Source organism: Physcomitrium patens, chromosome 14 (genome assembly GCF_059467195.1).
Source record: "Physcomitrium patens ecotype Gransden chromosome 14, ASM5946719v1, whole genome shotgun sequence".
Lineage (NCBI taxonomy): Eukaryota > Viridiplantae > Streptophyta > Bryopsida > Funariales > Funariaceae > Physcomitrium > Physcomitrium patens.
In genome coordinates, this window is record NC_143423.1 from 2,754,870 (window position 1) to 2,780,615 (window position 25,746).

General features: G+C 34.1%; 1 protein-coding gene across 4 annotated transcripts; it reads left to right on the forward strand.

Annotated features, from left to right (window-relative positions):
* Positions 1-18,528: 18,528 nt before the first annotated feature.
* On the forward strand, positions 18,529-24,638 carry LOC112291560 (molybdopterin biosynthesis protein CNX1). 4 transcript variants are annotated; one of them, XM_024539140.3, is made up of 15 exons: positions 18,529-18,621; positions 18,807-19,453; positions 19,587-19,713; positions 20,254-20,387; positions 20,721-20,822; positions 20,963-21,049; positions 21,242-21,469; positions 21,603-21,793; positions 22,053-22,157; positions 22,344-22,489; positions 22,709-22,925; positions 23,251-23,408; positions 23,556-23,662; positions 23,850-23,906; positions 24,157-24,638. In XM_024539140.3, the coding sequence occupies exons 2-15, from the start codon at positions 19,265-19,267 to the stop codon at positions 24,403-24,405; spliced, it is 2,097 nt and encodes a 698-aa protein (XP_024394908.1). In that variant the 5' UTR covers positions 18,529-18,621; positions 18,807-19,264; the 3' UTR covers positions 24,406-24,638. The 4 variants fall into 4 exon arrangements, with proteins under 4 accessions (XP_024394908.1, XP_090111730.1, XP_024394910.1 ...); XM_090255604.1 differs by having other exon boundaries at positions 18,902-19,453; XM_024539142.3 differs by having other exon boundaries at positions 19,170-19,453.
* Positions 24,639-25,746: the final 1,108 nt, after the last annotated feature.

Below are 25,746 nucleotides of genomic sequence, written 5' to 3' on the forward strand. Positions count from 1 at the left end.
ATGACATCGTTATAGAGCATAGAGAATCGCATGTCTATCATTTCTCTACACTTTGCTAATACAAGAGTTGCAGCAACAAGAAGTGTTACATTCATATGACGAACTTTAATACCACACAATATCCTTTCAACAGCTCTTGCCATCTTTGGACCAATATTAAAGTACCTTATAGAAAATGGCAATACATCCAATGATTTCCTAGCGTCTTTTTCATCGAGTGATGATATACTCATAGATTTCAATCTATAGGAATATCTAAGAGATCGTTTATGATCGTAAAGTGGTTACAACCAAAAAATCCTTTGTTTGCACTAAACCGTGATGGATGTGATGCTTTAAGAATTGTATTCTTTGCCGTATCAATCTCTTTATCAAAGGTAGATGTAGTCTTTTCCCACAAAATAAATATTACTCTTCTCTTTGGAGAACATAATCTTATACACGTCTTTGTAAATTGTTGCCATAGAGCATCATGACTCATACTTGATCCACTCTCAGTTGTTAATGCTGAGTTTAGAAGCAGTACATCTTGCTTGTACTACTTAGTAAGATCACCATGAGGAAGTATATTAAAGCTTCTTATCTTATTAGATATCTCTTTAAATATATTTGTTAGTGATGGAGGAACCGAATAATTTTTATTAATAAAGAATGACAACCCATTGGCCTTACCAATACCTTTGTATGGTTCTTGACCAAGCATCACTACTCTTACATTGTTTAATGGTATTTCATAGAAAGTCCTTAAGACATCATGCAGTGCTGCAAATATTATAATTCTATTGTTTATCTTTCTTTTCAGGATAGTTACTATCTCATCTAGCTCATCTATCATTGAGACAATGAACTCTTCTCATCCAAAAGGCAGTGACAAAGACATGATCAAATGGTACGAGTTTAATATTGAATGTATGATCAAAAGAGACATTAAACTACCAAGCATTAACTGTTATGAGGATATCAATAATACCATCTTCCTCGATACAGACTTGAAAGAATCAACGACTCTTGTAGAAGAAGGTGCAGAGCAATGTCCTAAATATAAAAGTAAGAAAATAATGTCCATTGATGTTCAGAAGAGATCAGTTGATGAAGGAATGACTACAATATTCGAATGTTCTAAATGTCATAATAAGTGGCAAATATAAAAACTTTTTTTATATCTTGCTATTATCCACATTGTCTCTTCCATAACAAAATTGTATAATATCTGTATCATCTCTTACAGTATCATCGTATTGTACTGTTATGTCTTACATGGACTTTGATATACGTCTCTATATATATCCAGCATCAGAAGTATTCACACGAGTATTAAATAATCCTTGTCTACCTCTTTGGTAATAGAAGAAGTACTCGATAGGATTAAGTCTTTGTGAGTATGAACTATTAACAAACCCTTGTCCTTGTAATGAACTATCGTATGGACTGTACCATGTTAAAACTCTATCACCTAGTAACACCCTCACTAATCTTTTTTTTCTTATCCATTGTTGACCTACTAATGAAGATATCTGTCCCAGATTAACAAAGCTTCCTTTAGATCCACTTTCTATCATTGTGAAGAGTGGATTATTCTTATAGATAGATTCTACTACCAATAATTGGCTTATATTTCTAATATTATTAAGAATGACATGCACATTCTTATCATCTATATCTATATTTCCTATAGCAATAGAACTAACCTTGGTTACACAATCATCATATCCTACGCTTAATTCTTCTTCAAGAAGTCAGAGATCAATAATTCTCTGTAGTAATCCTAAGAACATTAAAGTATCACGTCCACCTTTGCTTATGAATATACTCTTTATTATATTCTTTATTGTACTAGATATAAGCGACTTGATCATTGGATTATTATTGTTATTTATTAACTTGATAAGCATGAGTATGAGAACTCTTGAAGTATGTACGTTAGTAGTATCAAGATAGATATAGAACACCATGATACAATCATGCAGTGTTGATCATTTTAATATCTTATTCTTTTTGTACATCATGAACACTCCTGTAATTGTATCTTGTATTGCATATACAATAGGCATCAAATTCTGAGGTGACAGGATGTACTTGTCAACAGTAAGAAATACATCACACTCTGCTTTAGATGGATATGACGATACACAGAATATGTTCATCTCATCTCCATCAAAGTCTGCATTGAATGCTGAACACACAAATGGGTTGATTCTTATAGTACAAGAATCACGCATCATCCTTGCTCTAAATGCCATAAGGGACATTCGTTGAAGAGATGGTTGGCTATTGATTAGTACATAATTTCCATCTTTCTATACCTTAAGATTATCTGTCACGGACACAAAATACAGACTTGAAATCTAACAAGAAGTTCAAGAAGAAGTGGCATAACTAGATTAAATAGATGAGTACAAGAACAACACCAGAAAGGTGAGCTAGAACTCCAAGAGATGTGTTGTCGAGACTGAAGAACTCTTCAGCCTCGACTCCTATATATACTACTGGCCTATGGTTCTAAGGAAGCGCATCAAGAAGCTTCCCAAGAACTATGAAGCTTCTCGAGCAACTACCCAAGAGCTAGGAAGCTTCTCAAGTAACTTCTTAGAATCTACTAGAATATTCTAAGCATCTTCTAGAGCCTTCTAAGGGAATCTTTAGGGAATCTTCAAAGAATCTTTAGAGAATCTTTGAAGAATATTCTAAGAGAATATTTAAGAAATCTTCTGGAAGTTTCTAGAGACTTCTTTCTAGAAGGTTCTAGAAACTTGTCTCTAGAAAGGTCTAAGGACTATGTCCCTAACATCACCTCCTCCTTTAGCTTCGAGGTCTCCGAGAAGCAATGTTATCATCAGTCAATACCAACGCAAGAAAATGAAGATCTGTCGCATAACCTCTGCTATGAACTCCAATTGTTGTTCACGAGGCAAGTGATTCAATGGTCCTTGAAGCCAACGGTAGTGGCCCACGCCTTCAACTTCTGACCAAGCATGAACCTCCGTGTCTTCATTGTGAAATTGTCCTGCAAACACTCCTTCTGGCTGACCATTGTAGGCAGGCTCGACCTCAAATACAATCACCAGCGATCTGTTGCTCGGAATCCTTCGACGTCGTCGTGGTGCAAGCGGTTCTTCATCTCGCGGTCGTCTTCGTGAGCTAGTTGCTTGAGATGACATGACAAGTGTAGTATCTTGGCTATCCATATTCAAAGGCTAAAACAATAAGAACAAACTTGGGCTACTAACAAAGTTCTACGCTATCTTGGAGAGAATGACTACATCAACTATGGATTTTGGTGGTGCTCTCTCCTCTTTTCTGTTTTCTGGATGAGCAAGCTTCAATAAGAAGCTATCGTCGAATCGGCTTGGGTTTCTCAGGATATCGTCGATGAAACTCCTGTACCTTTTGCGGCGCATTCGCGAGATTTTCGGCCGGCTCCCATGTTCGTTCATTAATATCGTAACCGCTCTAATGCACAAAGTATTCTAATTTACCCCGTCTTTGCCGTGAATCTAGGACCTTTTCCACCTCGTATTCTTCGTGGTTCTCTATTTCTATGCTAGGTGGTGGACATTGTACTCTTCCAAGAAAAGACGATTCTCGATAAGGCTCCAACAAAGAAACATGAAAGACAGGATGTACCTTTATAGTAGCTGGTAACTCCAGACGATACGCTACAGGATTGATCTGCTTCTGGATAACAAATGGTCCCAATCTCCGATAGTCCAATTTTTCACATGGCCGCTTGGTCTTAATATTTCGTCGAAGCAGCCAAACTTTGTCTCCAATCGTGAATTTAGGTGCCTGATTCCAAAATTTGTCCGCAGACGCCTTGTAAGATTCTTGGGCAGTTTGTAATTGAAGCTTCAATGTAGTTTGAAGCTGCGAAAGCTCCTTCACCAATCCTTCAGCTGCCGAATTGTTAATCGTTGACGAACTCCATAAGTCAAGCTTCGGATGGTATCCATAATTGGAAAAGAATGGCGTTTGTTGAGTTGACGCATGAAGGGTGTTGTTATATGCGAACTCGGCTAGCGGTAGATATGCGGCCCAATCATCTTGTTGATAGTTGATGGTGCAACGTAAATATTGCTCTAAAACTTGATTCATCCGTTCTGTTTGGCCGTCCGTTCGAGGATGAAATGCCGAAGAAAGCTTGATATCCACCTTCAATATCTCAAAAAGAGATTTCCAAAACTTTGACACAAACTGGGTTCCTCGATCCGATACGATATCATCTGGTAGACCATGATATCGATACACATTATCAAGAAAGAGTCTTGCTGTGTCTTCGCTTGACGATGTCTTCTTGCAAGGGACAAAATGTGCCATCTTTGTAAGCCGATCTACGACAACAAAAATGCTGTCAAATGAATTCGATGGTGGTAGATCCATAATAAAGTCCATGGAAACCGAAGACCATAGTCGACGCGGAATAGGCAATGGCTGTAGAAGTCCATAAGGCCGATGTCGAGGGTTTTTGGATCTTGAACAAATGTCACAAGATACAACAAAATCTTTCACATCCTTCCACATTTGAGGCCACCAGAAATCGCGAGAAATAAGTTCCAAGGTCTTATTGAATCCAAAATGTCCTGCAGCTGGAAAGTCATGACGAGATTGAAGAACTCGGAGTCGTGTTGGCCCTTTTGGGATATACAACCACTCTTCGAAATATACTAGATCTCCTTCTATCTTGAATTTATTATCACTAGCATGTTGCTTGATATCAAGGGCTAGAGAATCTTCAATGGTTGCGGCCCGTACCTGGTCGAGGAAGTCAGCATCAATTGGTACAATAGCTGCGTTGAGCCGAAATTTCTCTGGCTTCAACAATGTCGTGCACTGTTGATCAAATGCTGCATCTCCAGCCTTTGGCGCGAGATATGATCTCCTTGATAATGCATCGGACAACCCTTGTTGCTTCCCAGGCCGATAAGTAATAACAAAGTCGAACCTGGATAGCGACATACTCCACCGAGCTTGACGCCGATTCAAAACCCGAGCCGACATAAAATACTCCAAATTCTTGTGATCCGTATATACAGTCACTGGATGTGCAGTTCCTTCGAGAAAGTGGCGCCACTCTTGGAAAGAATCTACTATAGCAAGGAGTTCCTTATCGTGGATCTCATAGTTGATCTCAGCAGCAGAGAATTTTCGAGAATAGAACGCAACTGGATGGAGCTTCTCATCTACGCCCATCTGTGAAAGTACAGCTCCCAAAGCAAAATCCGAAGCATCTGTCTCCAAATAAAAGGCCTTTGTAAAGTCCGAATGTACCAAGATTGGAGCTGTAGTAAATACCATCTTCAAATCTTGGAATGATTTTTCTGCGATAAGTCCCCATTCGAGCTTGTCCTTGCACGTTAACCGAGTGAGGGGGGCAGCAACTTGAGAATAATTCTTGATGAAGATCCGATAGTAATTAGCAAATCCAAGAAAACATTGTACGTCCCTAACCGTCTTCGGAACTTCCCAAGACATGATTGCTTCCACCTTCTTTGGATCCATCTTCAATCCTTTCGTAGTCGCGATGAATCCCAAAAACTCCATTTCAATTTGGTGAAATAAGCACTTCTTCAATTTGGCATAGAGTCCTCGCTCCCGTAGTTTTTTGAGTACCAGACGAACGTGCTTCTCATGTTCTTCCTCGTTCTTAGAAAATATCAAAATATCATCTAGATAGAGGACAACAAAATCGTCTAGATGCTCTCGAAAGATGTCATTCATCATGTGTTGAAAGACTGCTGGAGCATTAGTAAGACCAAATGGCATGACATTGTATTCAAAATGGCCATACCTTGTTCGAAAAGCTGTCTTCCATTCATCTCCTTCCTTGATTCGCACAAGGTTGTAAGCTCCCCTTAAGTCAATCTTTGTAAAGATCCTTGCACGCCCAAGTTGTTCTAGAAGACCAGAGATCAAAGGCAGTGGGTAGCGATTCTTTTTTGTCACCTTGTTGAGACCTCGATAGTCCACGCACATCCGTAGTGAGCCATCTTTCTTCTTCACAAATAAGATTGGTGCCCCAGTTCGCGACTTCAAATGACGGATGAAGTTCTTGGCTAGATTCTCGTCAATATACTTCCGCAACTCAGTCAACTCCGTCTGCGACAAATTGTAGATTGGTCCAAAAGGTGGTTGTGCTCCTTCTTGCAATTCAATGGCACAATCATAGGGTCGATGCTCTGGCAGCATATCAGCATTCTTCTTTTCAAAGACATCTTTGAATTCTTCATACTGCTTTGGAATAACCAAAGTCGAAGTTGCATCTTCTCGAGTCGGAGTTGCGAAGATGACAAGAGGTGTATTTTGCTTGGCTTCCTTCATGAAAGCCCTTGCACCTATAAACAAGGATTTGTTTCTAGACATTGTCTTGGCAGATTCCACCTTCAAGGAGTTTGTTGGAAATGTCACTTTCCGCAACTTCCAATCTATCAATGGATTATATCTATCAAGCCAAGATAGTCCCAAAATGATAGGACATGAAGGCGTCTTGATAACATTAAACACAATATTGCTCTCATGGTTTTCAAGACGTACCTTCAATGGTTTAGTTTCATGGATAACATTGCCCGAAGACAATGGTCGTCCGTCTATGACTTCTACATGGACAGGCTTAAGTTTCTTTACAAGAGAAATATTGTGAAGCTTGGCAAACTCTTCATCTATAAAGCAAGCGGATGCATCCGAGTCTAATAAAGCATCGACTTGTAGTTCTTGAATACCCAGATGTAAAGGTACCATAAAACAATCTGAAGGTTGAGCTGAGAGAAAGGGACCTTGATTAATTTTGGATGTTGAGATGTCCAGCCGCACGGTCCCTATTGTGGCTGGGCGTCCTTGTTTTCCTGCATGCTTGTACTCCTGAGTCTTGTTGTTTGAGGCTTCTATTTCTTCCGACAATCTACAGCTTTATGGCCCGCTTCTCCCCAATATAAACATAAGTTTTGTTCAAACCGTCGCTTCGATTCCTCAGCTGTGAGGGGTTTGAAATGTACCGCATCAATTTGCATGGGTTCAGGATCTGTGGAGTGATTCTCTAGACCTTTTGAAAATGTAGCAAATGCTCCATCATTTCTCCAGCCTGATCGTCTTTCTTGTCGTAATTCAAAGAGGCGGTTGTCACAAATAATTGCTTGAGATATAAGTTCTTCTAAAGTATCCGCCTTAGGCATGGTGATCAATAAGTTCTTGACATCATCTCTCAGTCCATATCGAAATCGTTTCATGAACGCCTTATCATTCCAATCAAGATCACATGTAAGCTGTTGAAATTCTGCAGCATAGATTGCAGCAGAACGTGATCCTTGTCGCAGATTTTGTATCTTTCTTTCAGCCACTCTTTCTCGATCACTATCTCCAAATGCAGCAGTAAGTCTCTCTATGAAAGCCTCTAGGTCGTACAATATTGGAGAATCCTTCTCCAATAGTGGAGCAAACCAAGAGCGAGCATTTTCTGATAGAAGAGTACCTATGAAAGCAACCTGGGTAAATCCATTCGGATAACGAGAAGGGTATAGGCGTAGGTAAAGCCGTACTTGTTGCACAAAACCTCGAAAGTTGGCTCTTGTTCCATCAAACTTGTCTGGCATACTCGCTTTTGGTTCTTTCGTACTAATCCTTGAAGTATCTATAGGGGTCGTATGTGACACATGTCTTGCTTCTCTCAGTCGAATAATCTCTTGTTGTAGGCTATGAATTTCGCGTCTAGCTTTTTCAGTCACTAGATCAATTTGAGGTTCTTTACTTGGATTGCGAAGAAATGCAATCTCCTTTCGTACACTATTCATAAGAGCTTGAAGATCTGCAAGAGTTGCCACTCTATTATCTACTTGTGGAGATGCACTGTCTATGACCTGGTCTACTTCCATATTTAGAGAATAAATGGATTAAAATTTTGAGAGAAGAAGAAATTGCTAAGTCTCTTGGAAAAAAATGTAGCACTACCTGTCACTAAAACCTACTCGGAGAAAAGGAAAAAAAAAAAACACTAAACGATTTCAGTTTTAGAGGAGGGTAATCCGCAACCTCTAAAAATGCCTCAATGCTTTCGAGAAGAGGGGTAATCCGCACTCTATCAAGAAGGCAAAGCTCTGAAATCGATGTTAACAGTCTTTTCTACTAGCTATGCTAAACAAAAAGAAGGAATTAATATCAGTCCAAGAGAGGGTAATCCGCAACCCTTAGAACGCTCAAGTATCTCCAAGGAAAGGGGTAGTCCACTCTCTGCCTCAAAGAACTAAGCTCTGATATTGTGATTGAGAAAATATCAGTTTAGAGGAAAGTAATCCGCAACCCCTAAAGCGCTAGAATACCTTCAAGAAGAGGGGTAATCCGCTCTCAAACAAGAAGGATTCAGCTCTGATATTAAGATAAAGGTAGTCTCGACAAACTGTCACGGACACAAAATACAGACTTGAAATCTAACAAGAAGTTCAAGAAGAAGTGACAGAACTAGATTAAATAGATGAGTACAAGAACAACACCAGAAATGTGAGCTAGAACTCCAAGAGATGTGTTGTCGAGACTGAAGAACTCTTCAGCCTTGACTCCTATATATACTATTGGCCTATGGTTCTAAGGAAGCGCATCAAGAAGCTTCCCAAGAACTATGAAGCTTCTCGAGCAACTACCCAAGAGCTAGGAAGCTTCTCAAGTAACTTCCTAGAATCTACTAGAATATTCTAAAAATCTTCTAGAGCCTTCTAAGGGAATCTTTAGGGAATCTTTAAAGAATCTTTAGAGAATCTTTGAAGAATATTCTAAGAGAATATTCAAAGAATCTTCTGGAAGTTTCTAGAGACTTCTTTCTAGAAGGTTCTAGAAACTTGTCTCTAGAAAGGTCTAAGGACTATGTCCCTAACATTATCATAGAAGGACAAAAGAATACCTATTTCATCGACATCTATATTAAGATCAGGAGTTATCACAACTCTTGCGCAATGCTTGTTTCTCTTATTAAAAATGTATCTTCTAAATGTACCTTCTTTTCCAAATATTTTGTTTATTAGAGATCCTTCATTGTTTTGAAATGAATCTTTTTTTTTTGTTTTTAAGTATCTATTTGTAAATGAGTACTTTTTTTGTTTTTAAGAATCTATTTGTAAATCATTATTTGAGATGATATATTTAAAATATTCTACTTAAATTATATAAAGTATATATGTATCTGATTTTTTGAATAATCTTACATCTCTAATTTTTTTTAGTACGAGGCAAACATGTTTATGCTCTTATATATTCTTGAAAATAGTTTTAAAAAAATAATAAAAAAATAAAGCATTATAGAGAAATTCACAAAATAAATAAGTAATCAAATTTTAACGTATTTACAATTCTACTAGGTATGACACGGTATTAAAACTTATCATAATTAGTTTTGAATGTATTCTTATATTTAATCTCTTTTTTGATATATACCAAATTATAGATTCTTTATAGATTTATATTAGCACTAATGTTTTGAAGTTTGAATTCGTGCTTTATGCTTTAAATTTATTTCATTTAATATAAAAATATTTAATTTTTCAATCTATTTTTTTCAAAGTTTAGATGCAAGTTTTTACAATAGTATTATTCTTTCTCTAATTTTAAAATTTTAAATTGAATCATAATAGTCTATTAAGATTTCAACCTAAATTAAAAAAAATCTAAACTCCTAGAAGATATTGTCATTACTTAATGTGCCCCTCATTACCCAAGTCTTTGTTCTTGGTTTTTTTAAAAGTAAGTTATTACTTAAATTTTTTTAAATGAAAAATTTTTATATTAGATTTTCTTTTAGAATTTTAAATTAATTAATTGTAAATTTTAGAATATATCATCTCAAACAGTAACATGCAAATTGATGAATTGTTAATCATTGATTAATTTTATACCATAAAAGATTGATCAATTGTAAATTTTATGCTATAAACCATTAATCTTTAACATCGTTTTATAAGCTATATTAAAAATAATTGGTAAGATTTTTATTATTAATTCTTTATTATATGTGCATTAATAGAATATTATAGCAAAAAGAACTACAAAATTTTATGCTTATTTCAAAGATTAGACTTTTTTTTAAAATTTTAATTATTTTTTTATATGTAGCCATGAATTCTTCTAAAAATAAATAAAAATTATATACTTTTATTTTTTTATAGGTAAAAATCATAAAAGAATATTTTAAAATATAAGTATAATTATAAAATCTACTTAATTAAAACCATTGAGATATCAAAAAAGTTATCAATATAAAAAAGTATAATTTATTATAAAATTTCTTTAACTTTTGATTTTATTTCATCTAACTTCTCTAATATATTAATTTTTGGCTCTTTTATACATCTAATAATAAGACTTTCTAAATTAACTCAAAAAATTAGTCTACTTCTACTTGCTTCTTTTAATTGCCTAACTTATTAATATAAATTGTAAACTTTATTTTGATTTTTTTTTCCAAAATATAGCAACAGAAGTTCTATGGTTGACATTGCTAATATGTGAGATTAATAATGAAAGAATACTAAAAATATTATAAATATATACAATAGTTACAACTCTAATCTAAATTCTTCTAAATATAATATTTATTATTATTTTTTTTCATTTAAGATCATCTAGACTTGTAATAAATAATATTAATAAACATATAGGTAAAATAAGATAAGGATATTATGCAACCTAGAATACCAAATGAAAATTTCTATATAGAAGTATAGTTGACTTTTTTTAAATAAATAAATATTTAATTAATTAATTTCAATTTAAAAGTAGGTAAATTTTAATTTTTTAAAATATAAAATAATTTCATAAAAATAGAATGATCCACTTATTTTTTAGATAATATAATAATAATTAAATTTTAGTCTTGTTAATCTATTAAAATAAAAAATTTGATAAAAATCTAGAAGATAAAATAATATTGTATAATTAGAAGAAATAAAGTATATTATATATATATATATATATATATACTAAAGAAACACCTCCATGTTATTAATCCAACATCCTGTACAGACATCATCATTTATTCTACACTCATATTTGTATCATTACCTATTCAATAAGAATTCATGATACTTAAAAATTTGTACTCTCAGGTGAAACTTTGCACTATCTTGTGTAACAAAGTTTTTTCTAGAAAAATTGGTCAAAGCTAATAGTAGCGTAGTTAATACAATAACAATTATTAGCCATTAAGCTTGAAGGTTTTAATAAAAAAATATTTTTAAATAAATAAATTTCATTAATTTTTTAATAATAATTAAAAATCTACTTGACAAGAATTAATTTAAAATACTAATTTATTCTTGTAAGGATTCTCAGCACAAATTAGTTGGATATGTCATTGTTGTATTACTAGTACCAAGGAATGTGAGGTCCTTAAGTTATAACCTTTTAGCATCTTATGATTTTTGTCCAACTTAAATAGGTAATAAAATCAATAAGTAGAAGATCTAAGCTGCACTCAAAGTTTTTGTGCTAATTAAGATTGTGTATTAAGTTTGTAAGACAACTTTAAAGTTATTTTTTATGGCATTAATCTTATATTTTGTTTATTTTTTGTAGTTAGAGTATTGGAGCTTTTTCTTCAAAATTTATGTAATAAAACCTATAAGTAAATCTTCCAAAGGGGTGCAAATATTATGAGTTCATTTTATTTATAAGTGAAGATAAATATTTCTTTGGTTGTAAGATGCTCTAACTAGATGGATATTATAACCTCAATAAAAAGGAAATTAGTTTAATCATTGTATTTTGACTATTAAGTGACATGAAAAATGGTATCTGAAATCTTTTAAATAGATATAATGGTTTTTTTTAGAAAATATTAGTACTCCCTTTGTGTCTATTAATTTATGTTATTATATCTTATTATTTATTTATTTTCTTCTTGTACATATTAAAATAAGAAATATATACAAAAAATAGTAGTTTTGATTTTTTTATAAGATTTATTTTCAAAGTTTTTAAATATTGGCAAAAAGACAATCTATGAAAAAAGAATAGTGGAAGGAGAAGATTTTCTGGTTTTTAAATATTATTTCTATATACACATTTGAATCATTATGTCATGTGCAATCATTTTTGATATTTAAACTTTAGAATGTATGTGCATTCTACTATCATAATATTATAGATGCAATTTTTTTATGATGAATCTTACAAAATAAGACACAAAGATAAGTCATTATATTTAGTTTGATTAACATTATTAGTACCAACTACAAAAGTATAAGAAATAAAGTTATTAAATATATTATATGGCTAATAGGTCAAAAAAATAGATTTTTATTACATCAAGTTTTTGAATAAAAAGTTATAATCTAGCTAGAATTAATTAAAATTTTATAATTATCTAATGTTGAGTTGAATTCATTATTAAGAAATTGATAGTAGAATTTTTGAATGTTTAATTGTTTACCTTTTCTTAGGGCTATGATGTTATAAAAAGAAGCTCAAATGTTAATGCCCAAGTTTGGTAGAAGTTTAATTGTGGTTTCTAAAATATTAGTAAGATAAAAATTAAGCAAAGATATAAATACACATACCTTTACAATTGTCTACTTAATTTGTATGTCAAAAAGTTCTATATATTTGGTCTTTGGCATCTTATTATTTAAAATTCTATTTATAATCATTTGCCTTCTTTCAATATGTTTACACATGCTATTTCAAGATGTTTCTTCCTTAAGACACAACAAATTCTACAACACCTTCTACTTACAAAGATCAAGCCTACAATAGTTTTTACTCCCTATCTGACAATAAAAACATGGTATCATAGCCTTGTCTTCAAACATTTGTAACCAACGTATAGCTATGTATTGTCAATTATTGTAAAGATATATACTTATTTTATCTTTGTTAAACAAAATGAAGGTATTGAACTTTTAGTATGATTACTAATGTCATAAAAGCAATGCCATTATTCAATTCTTTTTTACTCATCATCTTTCAAGAAAACTTATATTAAAATATTTATAAGTTATTTTCTTAAACTATACATATAAGAAAAATAAATTTTAAATCCCAGTCTTTCATGATGTGGGTGACATTTCCTTAAATTCTTTTTTTATCATTTATTTTATATTTCTAAAAGATGAAAAAGAGAGAGATTATATTTAAGCATTAGAAAAGTTTAAAACTTTCTTTGATGATGGAGTGGCATCATTTATATTGATGACTAATACAAAATTAGCTATCATATTTGAAATGTATATTTTTTTTCTAATATTGATCAACTTTTTATGTGTTTGGCATTTTAACAGGAACATTTTTGCAAATTACAAGCAAAGTTTTTCTTCAAATGAGTAGAAAATCTTCATAAAGTATTAGAAAAAAATCAAGGATAGTCATTCAATAAATTTTTTTAAATCCACTTAATAAAAACTTTAGCAAAATTATGTTAATTACCTCATCATTATTAATTATATATTAATAATTTTCTTACCATAAAAAGAGAGATTTGCTATTGTATGGTTTTTTGGTATTGGCATTTTAAAAATATCAATACATTGACAGTGGAAGAAAGCCATGTTGTCCTAAAGAAGTGGCTTAAAGTCTCTATAATAAACTTTTATGATGTTTGTTTAAGATTACAATATAGGTGGAGCATTGGAAAAAGAAGCATCATGCAAAAATTAGAGATGAGAAAGTTCAGACTTTGACTAATTTGAATAGACAATTTAATAATCAAATGGTTTACAAAATTTATTATTTGGTATTATTAAAAGTTTAAATATTGGTAGATGTTAGGGACATAATCCTTAGAACCTTCTAGAGACAAATTTCTAGAACCTTCTAGAAGCAAGTCTTTGCAACCTTCTAGAAGCTTCTTAATTGGTAGAAGATATTAGGGACATAGTCCTTAGAACCTTCTAGAGATAAGTTTCTAGAACCTTCTAGAAGCAAGTCTTTGGAACCTTCTAGAAGCTTCCTAGTTGGTAGAAGTTACTTGAGAAGCTTCCTAAATAAAAGTATATATTGAAATCGAGGCTGAAGAGCTCTTCAGTCTCGACAACACATCTCTTAGAGTTCTAGCTCACCTTTTTGGTGTTGTTCTCATCTGATTAATCTAGTTCTTGCCAGTTCTTCTTGAACTTCTTGTTAGATCTTGAGTTTGTATTTCTATGTCCATGACAGTAGAACCATTAGATGAATAAGAAAAATAAATCAGATAATTTACTATCACTTTTGATATTTTGTAAAAATATCTACTTTATGAATGTCTTAAAACCAATAATATTCCACAATTAATTAATTTTCATCCATTCACAATAACATCTTAACCTTCTTCTATTGCTCCCATTATCTTCTATCTACATCATCCAAAAAAAAATTTAATAATTGAAATATTTTTTAATTAGCTAAGTGGTGTATATCTTACATTGGATCTTAATCAACAAGTAGAGAAACAATCAACCTTAGTAAAATTGACATCCTAAAGGTATTTTGTTCCAAACAAGTCTAATTGCCAAAATTCTACGAGATGTCTTTTTAGTGCATTAAATTGTAATTAATTGCAATCATCTACTAAAAAAGATCCATGTTTGTTTGAAGTTGTAGAGGGAAAACACAAACAATGTAAGACATATGGCCAAGTTGGACATAACATTAGTATATGTCTAACATGACCACGTCTACTTGAAGTACTTTAGAAAGAAAATCATCTTAATATGAAGCAACATTCATTAAAGTACAAAAGAAATTCAATTGCTTGTAGAGATAAGAACAGCAATAAGATCTAGTTGATTATTATGGATTTGGATATTACTTTGGCAATTGCCATAGCATATATTTGAAAGTATTATATGTATTGTATATAGACTCATTGCAATAATCTAAGTAACTTTTGACACAATAGTGTTGATTTAAAGAGAAAGACTATTAAAGAATTAATAAGATTCAAATATTATAATATGTGTAAATATTTTTATTTTTTAAATAACAAATATAATCATTTTTTTATGTCAATATAAAGTATTATATGTATTATATGCTATTGTATTACATATTAATAAAAAATATCAAACTATGATACTTCTTATAATACATATAATACATATAATACTTTATATTTAATCAATAGTATTAAAAAATTATAAAAAATATCAAACTATGATATTTCTTATATTATCATAGTTTGATATTTTTTATAATTTTTATATTTAATCAATAGTATTAAAAAATACTCTAACCTACTACTTTTAGAATCGATAAGCAACAAATAAAAAATACTAAGTTTTGAAGTTATTTTAAAAATTGTTTAAAATTAATTTTGCACCTTCTATTATCTCTTTGTGCATAAAAAATAAAAAAAAAAAAAAAAAAAAAAAAAAATCAATCCAATTTTCTTCTTTTATTAAATTTTCCAAAACACTAAGGCACATTTACATATTAAGTTTTGAATACATTCTCAAAATATTGCCAAAATTAATAAGATCCATCATAGAACAAACAATTGAGGAATTTTTTAAAATATAAAAATTAATGGTCTAATATCACTATTTGCTAGTTATATTGAATATTTTGTTTGTAATATATTTCTAAATTAATACTCTAGTCAATAAAATTCACCTGAAGTCTTGAAGTAATAATTTAAACAAGATAATTAAATGACATTAATGTAATTAATCTATTTTAGAATCATTTTTTATTAAAAAAAATTAAACTCATAATTGGTAATTATTATTGTGTCAATTATACAACCATTAGCTTTAACCAATTTATCAAGAAAAAACTTTGCTTTCCATAGAAGTGCAAAACTTCACGTAAGAGTGTAAGTTTTAAGTATCATGAATTCTTATTGAATAGGTGATGACAAAGATGTGGATGTGAAATAAGTAATAACATCTATGTAGAATGTTATTAAAGATGTTTTACATATATATATATATATATATATATATATATGATAGAAAAGAAATTAGAATGGCTATTATCAATTAAAAAATCTTCAATTAAGACTAAAATATAAGAAAGATGTAGTTAAACTTTGAGATAGTCTCAATCTTTTCTTTATGTATACTAGCTGTTCAAAAGGTCTTGTAGAGGCCTTGTAAAGATCTCAATGTTTATTGTCCAACATTAAATTATATAATTTAATAACCATATAAAATATTTATGGGAGTCTAAATATCTAATCCATTTATAGAAAACTTCATTAAAGTTTTTTAAGAAAAATATACTATACACCTATTATACTTCTACTACTTCTATTCACCTCTTTTTACTTAAATAATATTGTAATTTGTTATAACTTTATTCATTTGAAAAAATATCAAAGAGGTTACAAAAAATGCTTATACTAGAGATGATGTAGAATAAGATAGTTAATCATTTAGTATAAAGAAATATCCTTTAAAAAATAAAAATTAATAAATAATAGAAGAAAAATATCTATTTATCTATTATTTAATTTAGTACTACTAAAAAAACTATTATATTTAGAAAAAATGAACTAAAAGATGAATTTTATCAAAAGTGAGACTAATTATTTTTTGTAAGTGATGTTAAAATAACTATAATTGTTTGTTGATAATTATGTTAACAATTTGATCATTTTGTCAAATAATTTAAAAAGTTGTATTAAATGAAAATCAAAGTTGGGATGGAATATGAAATAAGTATTTTCAAAAAATTTCATTGTTGTCTTAAAATCAAATTTGTCAAAAACTACAATAAAACCAATATCATAATGAACCAAAGCAAATTTCTTGAAACATTGTAACATAAAAACTTGAAAGCATTATTTCTAAAGCCAATTTGAAATTGATAGGAACTTTCAAAAGAAGATTATGTGGATGTGAAGGCAAACTAAAAGGTATTCTCTAAAAAGAATAGTAAGATCACTTGTATATGCAATAGTAAATACAACAACTAATCTTATATATGTATATTGTTTTGTAAATTAATACGCCAGCAATGTTGGTTTTATTAATTAAAAAACAACAAAAGTGAAAAGGTACTTAAAATACACATTGAACATCAAATTATATCTTAATGGAGATAATGATAATTTATAAGGATTTTATAGTATATATTATATTAGAGATTCTATTGATTATAGATCCATCATAAAGTTTTATATTCTTTGTTCGAACAGAACAATTTTAAGGAATTCCAAGAAGCGGCCTATTATTACTTGTTCTGCTATTAAGGCAAGGTAAATGAAATCAAGTCATTGTAAAATAGGAATAATTAGATGAATTTAATGTCAATTAATTTTTTTTTAATATGGCAAATTAAATAGAAAGAAAAATCTCAATTTAATTTACAAGAATAGTAAAATTAAATTCAAAATCGATTAATACATCATTCTACTTAGTATCAGTCTCTTAATTTTAAAATTATGAAGCATATATAGATTTATATTTATATATATATATATATATATACATACATTGCATTGAGTATTTTAAATATAGATTAAAGCGTGCTAAAAATGTATTTAAATCAGATGTGGGCTGAGAGAGAGGCATGACCATGGCTGTATGTTGTATAGTCATTTCCAAGAGGGTCAAAATGACCATATTCAAAAGTAACATGATCCAGACTAATGATACAAAAACAGAGGACTTAGCAAAGCAGAACCAGAAAGAATGCAACAAAAACAGGCAAAGGAAGGTCATATGGTTTCAATACTAACCTCTGAGAAAAAAAGCATTGAAGACAGAAACTCCTTGAAGAAACAAACCCTTTGAAGAGTTTCAGATGTTCTCGGGTCGAAGCAAAACAGATCCAACGACAAAAAATATTCTGCCCTTTCGAAACCCTAAAATCAGAAAAAAAAATAAACGAAAAAAACAGACTTACCCTCTTTCGTGTAGATACACTGCTTTTCAGACATATCAGTAACGAGTTGCAGCAGAGTTGATGGCTTCAAGAGCCATGCTCTGCTCCGTCATCTTCATGGAACGAGAGCGCCTTGTAGAACCACAGAGAGCAATGCCCACGCAAAATGCTCGCAGCCCTTGCTTTGGCATATGAAGCACAACGTGTCTGCACAAGTCATCAATCAGCTCCTGTAATGGTCCATACCCTCCTCGCCCCCCTCGCCAGGGTGCCCTATCGATGAACGCCTCCAGTGGATGCGGTATCCTGTCACAGCCGGATCCGGAAAACCCATTCACGTGCTTGCGCAGACAAAAATTGCTTGCAACGCAATCTTCCCAATGCACAGCATCGGGTAGCCACAAAGTTGAAACAGACGTGGATAAACAAGCGGTATAAATCGAGATACGAAACAATCAGGCTACATCGTGCAAAACGAAGAAAACTGTGATACAGTAATGGTGGCGCTTTATTTAGAAAGATATATATATATATATATATCTCTAAACCCAACAAGGACGCCCCCCGTCGAAACCCTCCAGACGGAATCCTCCCAGGTTCTCATCTATCGCTGGTCGTGCCTCCCCACGATGTATACCCGGAATCTCCACACACACCAAGTTGCAGAAACCGTCCGGGTAACGTAGCCTCGGAACCCAAGTCGTGGAGATTTTTTAAAACGAGGCTGTGTGCACATTTCAGATCGACAAATCCTCTCAGCCCTGTGTAGGAATTTGAAAAGCTTAACTTGCTTCAACAGGTTCGTGTGGGAGTTCAGCGCAGTTGTTAGGGTCATTACTTGGCAATCAGGTGTGCAAGATTTTGTATTGTTGGTGGAATTCTTTTGTAAATAAAATCGAATTGAATGGTCCAATATTATTCCATTTTTTATTTTTTATTTTTGTCTATTTTTTGTTGTCGTGCCATGCTTTCTCGCAGTCTTATTGGGTTCTGTCGAGTTCCTTTGAATCCACAAACTGTTTATCGCATGGCAGCTAATGCTATGAGTGTAAGAATTACAACCTGGGAGATGCTCCGAAATTCCGACTTTGGTTTCGGATTGCGCTTAAACCTCTGAGTTTCTTGGCAGTCAATGGCCTTCAGCTTGGGGTTCCCTGTTTCGAAGATTTGAGGATTTCGATTTCTGAACCCTTCCCTTCAATTCCGACATGCGAATGTTATCAAGATCCGTGTCCAACATATTTACGACTGATGTAGTCTGGAAATACTAATAAGGGGTTGAGCGTGAGCATAATCAGAATCATCTTCATTTTAGCAAATTTGGTGGAATCGACTAGAATCAAGCACGAAATCTGTTCTAGGCTGACGATTTTGTGTACTTGCTTATCTGTCTCTAGTGGTCTTGTTAGCTTCAAGCTCAATATTCGAAGGCAGTAGCTGCATCCTCAAATTCTGCATCCCCAATTGAAGCTGGTGTTGTTTTCGAGCAGTTATGGCGCATGATATAGTAATTGAGAGTTCTCCAGGTCTTGTGACAGTTCAACAAGCAACAAACATCATTCTCTCAGTTGCCAAACGCCTGTCACCTGTTACAGTTCCTTTATACGAGGCAAGCGGGGCCACTTTGGCCGAAGACATCACTGCCCCAGAGCCTATTCCACCGTTCCCCGCATCAATAAAGGTGTATCTTTGTGACTCAACTCTACATCGTCTTCGTTGTTAACACTCCAGGGATTGCACTGCGATCTATTAGTCAGATTAGGTAACTCCATTGCTGTGGCTAAGATGAAGAAATGGCGGGTATGATTGTGTAGGATGGCTATGCCGTGGTTGCAGCCGATGGACCAGGAGAATATCCGGTTGTTGGCGCAGCTAGAGCGGGAAGTTATAGTTCTCAGCTGCAGCTTCAGCCAGGCTCCGTGGTTTACATCACAACAGGAGGTGGGATGCACTTCCATTCGCTTGTCAGAAATTAGATTCGTTAAGTAATCTCTTGATTATGAGCAATGCATTCGAAGGAGTATGTGTCTCGAGATTTCTTCCTTTGATGTGATCGGCAGGCTAGAACGTTTAGGTCTTTTTGTTTTATCGCAAGGTGAATATTCTGCACTCAGCATTCAGCGTGTCCACTGTCTATGAGACTCGGAATTGTGTTATATAGTTGAGCTTCTTCTGAAAGGAGGTGACTGAAGGGGTTGGGGTTTAAGGTATAGGGTTTGAAATCGCGACTGAGGATTTGATTACGAAAATTGCGAGATAAGTGTAATTACAGCCGCAGAAGTGTTTTCGTGCCTATTTGTAGATGGTTGAATGTGGTTGGAAGTTTGTAAAGTCACACGAATTGATAGAGGTTCAAGTATATGCAGCTATTCTACGAATTAGCTATGCTCACCGGAACCAATACAGCAGCTAGTATACCAATTTCATCCATAATGTGTAATCTCTATGGCCATCCATTGACTGCATCTGCTCCTTTAACAGGCCCTATACCAGACGGTGCCGACGCAGTCGTGCAGGTGGAGGACACGGAAGTTGTTGAAGATGGGGCATCCAATGATGTCAAAAAGATTCGGATATTGAAAACAGTCACTAAGGGACACGATATTCGGCCAGTGGTAATTTTCTTCACAGATGATTAACATAACGCGGGATACGCAGGAATTTCGGCAATGTCTCTGGACTATGTGGACCTATTCAGACAGTTTGATCATTATAAAAACAATTGTGACAATTGAGGAAATACAAACCAGAATTACCCTCAGCTTTTCTGGATTTGTGCTATGTAGTGCATGCATATTGAAATATTTTTGGGATTTTGGGTGCCAGCATTAGTATGTCAGATATGAGGTTATTCATGAGTAGGGGAACGTCTATCTTTGTTATTTCTTTATTCGATAGTGGAAGAATTCGAAAATATTCCGTTGCGCTTCATGGACTTGTGGATTCAGGGTTTCGACATAGCAGAGGGAGCTTCTGTGCTTAAAGCGGGTGAGAGATTAGGTGCAGCAGAAATTGGTCTTCTGGCTACAGTCGGCGTTTCTCACGTTGAGGTAAAGTTTTTATCTGGCTTGACTTGTCTTAAGTACATAACGAATTATCTGCTGAGGTGATTATTTTAGGTGTTTGATGCTCTGCCAACTTTTCTTTTGGAATTTCTTGTGCAAGGAAGTTATTTAGAATCAATGTGCAGGTTTTTCGCAGACCAAAGGTAGCAGTAGCTTCAACTGGCGATGAGCTGGTGGATCCTCAGGATGGCACGAAGTTGGGGAAAGGCCAGGTGAGATTGTGTTGCCTGCAAAGTCACTATTCAGCCGCATGTTTGTACGGAATATCAATTTCTTGTACAATTATATCATCATGTCATTAATGTGTCTGTAAGTGTCAATAATAGTTCACTTTCCATGCCTTCACTGTGCGTGTTTGAATGAAAAATCTACTGGTCTTGATATTAAGTAGAGATGAGTTGCAGATTCGAGATTCCAATCGTGCTATGCTTCTAGCAGCATGCAAAGAACACCATTGTGAAGTCATCAATTTGGGAATAATTCGAGACGTTGAGGCCGAAGTGAATGATATACTTGACAAGGCTTTAGCCTCGAATGCTGATATTTTGCTCACTTCTGGTGGGGTATCTATGGGTGATAAAGACTTTGTCAAGCCGTTACTTCAAAAACGTGGAAAGGTGTACTTCAGCAAGGTGAGCTCTCGGAGGTTAAAGACATGGCTCAAATACTGATGGTAGATTACAATCACATGTGTTGTCATTTGGATGTAGTTAGTACTAGAAAGAAGCATCAAATTTTATTCCTTGCTAAATCAATTCCTTACAGGTGCTAATGAAGCCTGGAAAACCTCTTGCTTTTGCCACGCTAGAGGCCCGTGCAAGAGGCGCCTCTGAGACATCACAAATGTTGGTGTTTGGACTTCCTGGCAATCCAGTTAGCAGTGCTGTAACCTTCAATTTGTTTGCTGTCCCTGCCATCCGCTACTTGTCAGGATGGGTGGAACCTCAACTTCGAAAGTAAGTGGTATTCCAACCGCATATTGTCTTTACATGCGACTGATTTGTGCAAGTAGAAACTCATTGATTAGTGTATGCAATGTGGCTCGCTATCGTTCATAATGAGCGTCTCAAGAAACCAATGATCCGTTCAGTATGCATTCTGTGTTTTTGTCGTGAAGCTGCTTATCTGAGATACTTCCATTACTGTTTAAATATAATTGTCGAAACCAATCATTTATTTTAAAATTCTGACGTTAACATTTTCAAATTGTCACAGGATTCAAGCTAGAACATGGAGTCCTCTAAGACTGGACCCAGATAGACCAGAGTTCCATCGGGTAACAGTAAGCTGGGAGCTAGATGATGGTACAGGCCATCCTGGGTAAGATACGAGACGAACAGCCTGCGGTTGTTTGCTTTCTAATAGAAACATGGGTCCGAATTTCGATTCTAGAGATGCTAAGAATGCTACAACGTCAAATGATTTCGAGTTTACTTGCTTTACACGGACATTAGTTTCAATATCCGAATACTCTGTAGCTGAATGAGTGGTGAATATCGTGTCCAGGTTTGTGGCAAAAAGCACAGGTCATCAAATTAGCAGCCGTCTTTTGAGCATGCGATCTGCAAACGCCCTACTTGAGTTGCCCCAAGCTCCTGCGATCGTGCCTGCGGGCGTACTAGTTCCTGCCCTTCTGATTGATAACCTAGCAGGTGGCTGTATTGTCTTTCATTACTTCTCTTTGCTTGCATGTGGAAATTTCTGCGCTCGGATTCATGAAAGATGAGCATCGGTTCTTTAATAAAATTGATTTTCATTCTACCTCGTTCTCAAGATTCAAAGTGATTTTTAATAATTGATGAGCTAAACGAAATTTGCAAGTTTCTAAGGATGTTCTGGTGGTATTCATCTGTGCTTGAATTATATTGTAGGTATGCCTCCTGCCAAGACTCCTGTCTCATCTAAAGACATCCCTTCACCAAGGCCTATCAAAGTGGAGGCTCTACATATTCCAGACACTGCCCAGCATAAACATCGCCATATGCATGCCTCAGATAAAAAGAGCGAGGGAGCCACAAATTCGCAAGTTAGAGTGGCAATTCTGACAGTGAGCGATACGGTAGCAACTGGTGCTGGCCCTGATCGCAGGTGAAATTCATTTTTAGATTTTTGAAAAAAATTCGACGGTTATTAAGTGTTCGAAGAGTGCTGACATCCTGTACTTGCCACTCCTCTTTGTTTTGAACATTTATAGTATGTTAGGAGCTTGTAACTTATCAATGGTCGGTATCTGGCCAATTTGTTTAAGGGATTCGTGACGTATAGATTGCTGAACGCTAAATAATATTAGTACACGTGCTGTTTGGTGCTGTCTAGTATGCCATCAGAAATCTTAGCGCAAGGATAACTCGTTCGAGATGCTAGGATTTTGTTAGTGTTTTTGTCCTTACAGTAATTTCCTGAAACTATGCAGTGGACCAAGGGCAGTGGAAGTTATAACCAGTGTTTCAGAACGCCTTGGGGGAGCATCAGTTGTCGCCAGTTCCGTGGTGCCTGATGATGTGGAGGCAATTCAAGAGGTGTTGAAGCGTTGGAGTGATATTGATAAAGTCAATCTTATCCTCACAACTGGTCTGCCCCACATTTATTGCACCTCTTTCTGCCTGTGACCTGTTCTCTGCTCTGGTGTGATTTCTAAGTCTAATTTTGCTTCATCACGTTAACCTTCATACGGAGCAGAATGTAAAATTGGCTCGCGGACTTTCCTGTTGTGGACAGGTGGAACTGGATTCACACCCCGGGATGTGACTCCAGAAGCAACGCGACCATTAATACAAAGAGAAACTCCAGGCCTGACTCAAGTTATGCTTCTAGAAAGCCTCAAGGTAACCTATTTTGAATTCTCTCAACCCACTGCACTGAGCTCCATAAATCAGAGAAGGCACTCATATATCTTCGGCTGGCGCTGCTTCATTTATTCGATGGTGTTGAAATCAACGGTTAAGGTGTAAATCCATCATGATGTTTCCAGATCCAAGGCTATCACGTCATCCCCGTGCTTTTGTTTTGCAGGTAACACCCACAGCAATGCTGTCACGAGCCGCTGCGGGAATTCGAGGATCTACCTTGGTAAGATTCACTCAGTAATAATCACATCTGTATTTATGTGATCAATTTGGAATTCCAACTTTGAACAGTATTCGAACTCTTTTTCACAGTTTGGACGGTAGTTTTTGTAGCTTCATTTTGCCCAAGTCCTAGGTAGATTTCTGTAGTACGCATTCCATTATCATTTTGGCATGTGTCACGATTTCTGTGAGACCAAATAAACAAAAGAATCAACCTGACTGAAAGGGGAGTTCTCCTGAATTAAATGCAGATAATCAATATGCCTGGCAACCCCAACGCAGTAGCTGAGTGCATAGAAGCCTTGATGCCAGCTTTGCCTCATGCTCTGAAGCAACTTCGAGGAGATAAACGGGAGAAGCATCCAAATCATGTCCCTCATGCCGCTGCACGCCCAGCTAATTCAGACGTATGGACGAAAAGCTACCTTGCCTCGATAGAAACTCAGCCCACAGAAGGACCTCTTGTGGACAAGCCTTGCAATTGCTCAATTGAAGGTTGATGGATGGCTGGCTTCGTCAACGAAGCCCCTCTCACCGGAAAGATGTGCCTTCAATAGACTCAACCTTGTCTACTTTTTGACTTGCGTGCTCACTACTATTAAGACAAGTTTCTATGAGTCTTCTATTGTTGAATTAGAGGAATAAAATAGAATCTATTCAACAAAGGTTGCATTTGCTTAATTTTCCAATGTCTACACAAGTAATGGTAACACGATAGTGAGTTAAAAATCAATCGAGTCTCTAAGCTGCAACAGAAGTGTAGTCCTTCCAATACACCATTATCCTAAACAAAAAGTTTAAATGCTGTTACTTGCAAATTAGGTAATTATCATTATCGAAATGTGTTACTGAAAACAATTACGTGATAGTGTGAACTAGTGAAGAAATTGTAGTATTTTATCTATATTTGATTAATTTTGTTTTGAATCTGTAACTTATCATTTGAATGATTGTGAAATTGTGCATATAAATGCAATCGAGTCTGGGAGTCTTAATGAAATATGGCTACTAATAAAATAAGACTAGAAACCAAAAACAAAACAAAATAGGTGGTATAAAGTAAATTGCCTAATGTTTCCAAATTAGTCCAATAGAAGAAAATAGAAATTAATATAAAGTGTTTAAAAGTTTATAAATTTAAACAAATAGATAGGTTGAACTTTTTAAAGACATGAGATCTAAAATAATGTTACAATTTATTTATTTATTATTCACTTAACTATTAAAAGATATTATAATTTAAAATGTAGTGGCAAAATGCATAAGTAATGGAACATCATATTATATCAAATTTAAGGTATAATTGATTATAATATTAAAGACTCCTATTGTTGTTTAATTTATTCAAATGTAAAAAATCATGTTTTTTTTACTTCATATAAAATTTGATATTTTGCTCTTACACTTGCATTTAGAATACAAAAAGATACAATTTGTATTAGGCTTAGGCTACAAGCATACTCCAAGTTGCTATATACACACCTCAAATTGCTACATGCACATATAAAACAAATAGAGGCCTCTAATTGGCTAGTTGATGTTATGTAAGGAATGATATCTACAATGATTGTAGGATCAAGGAGCAAGCAACTCCTTTTGGCATATCCACTGACTAGTTAGTGGACAGGATTTTAGAGGGCACAACCTCCTAAAAGAAATTGAACTTTGTTCCTAGTTTTGTCACAACTCCTAATCTTACAAGTCCTAGACTTCTTCTCTAACTCCCTGGTCTTGCATCTTTGATATGTCTCACCTCTGCAAGCCTCCCTCATACTTGAAACCACACATTCATGATTATGGTTGATGTAGGATATGAATGTGGATGAAGTGAAGACATAGAT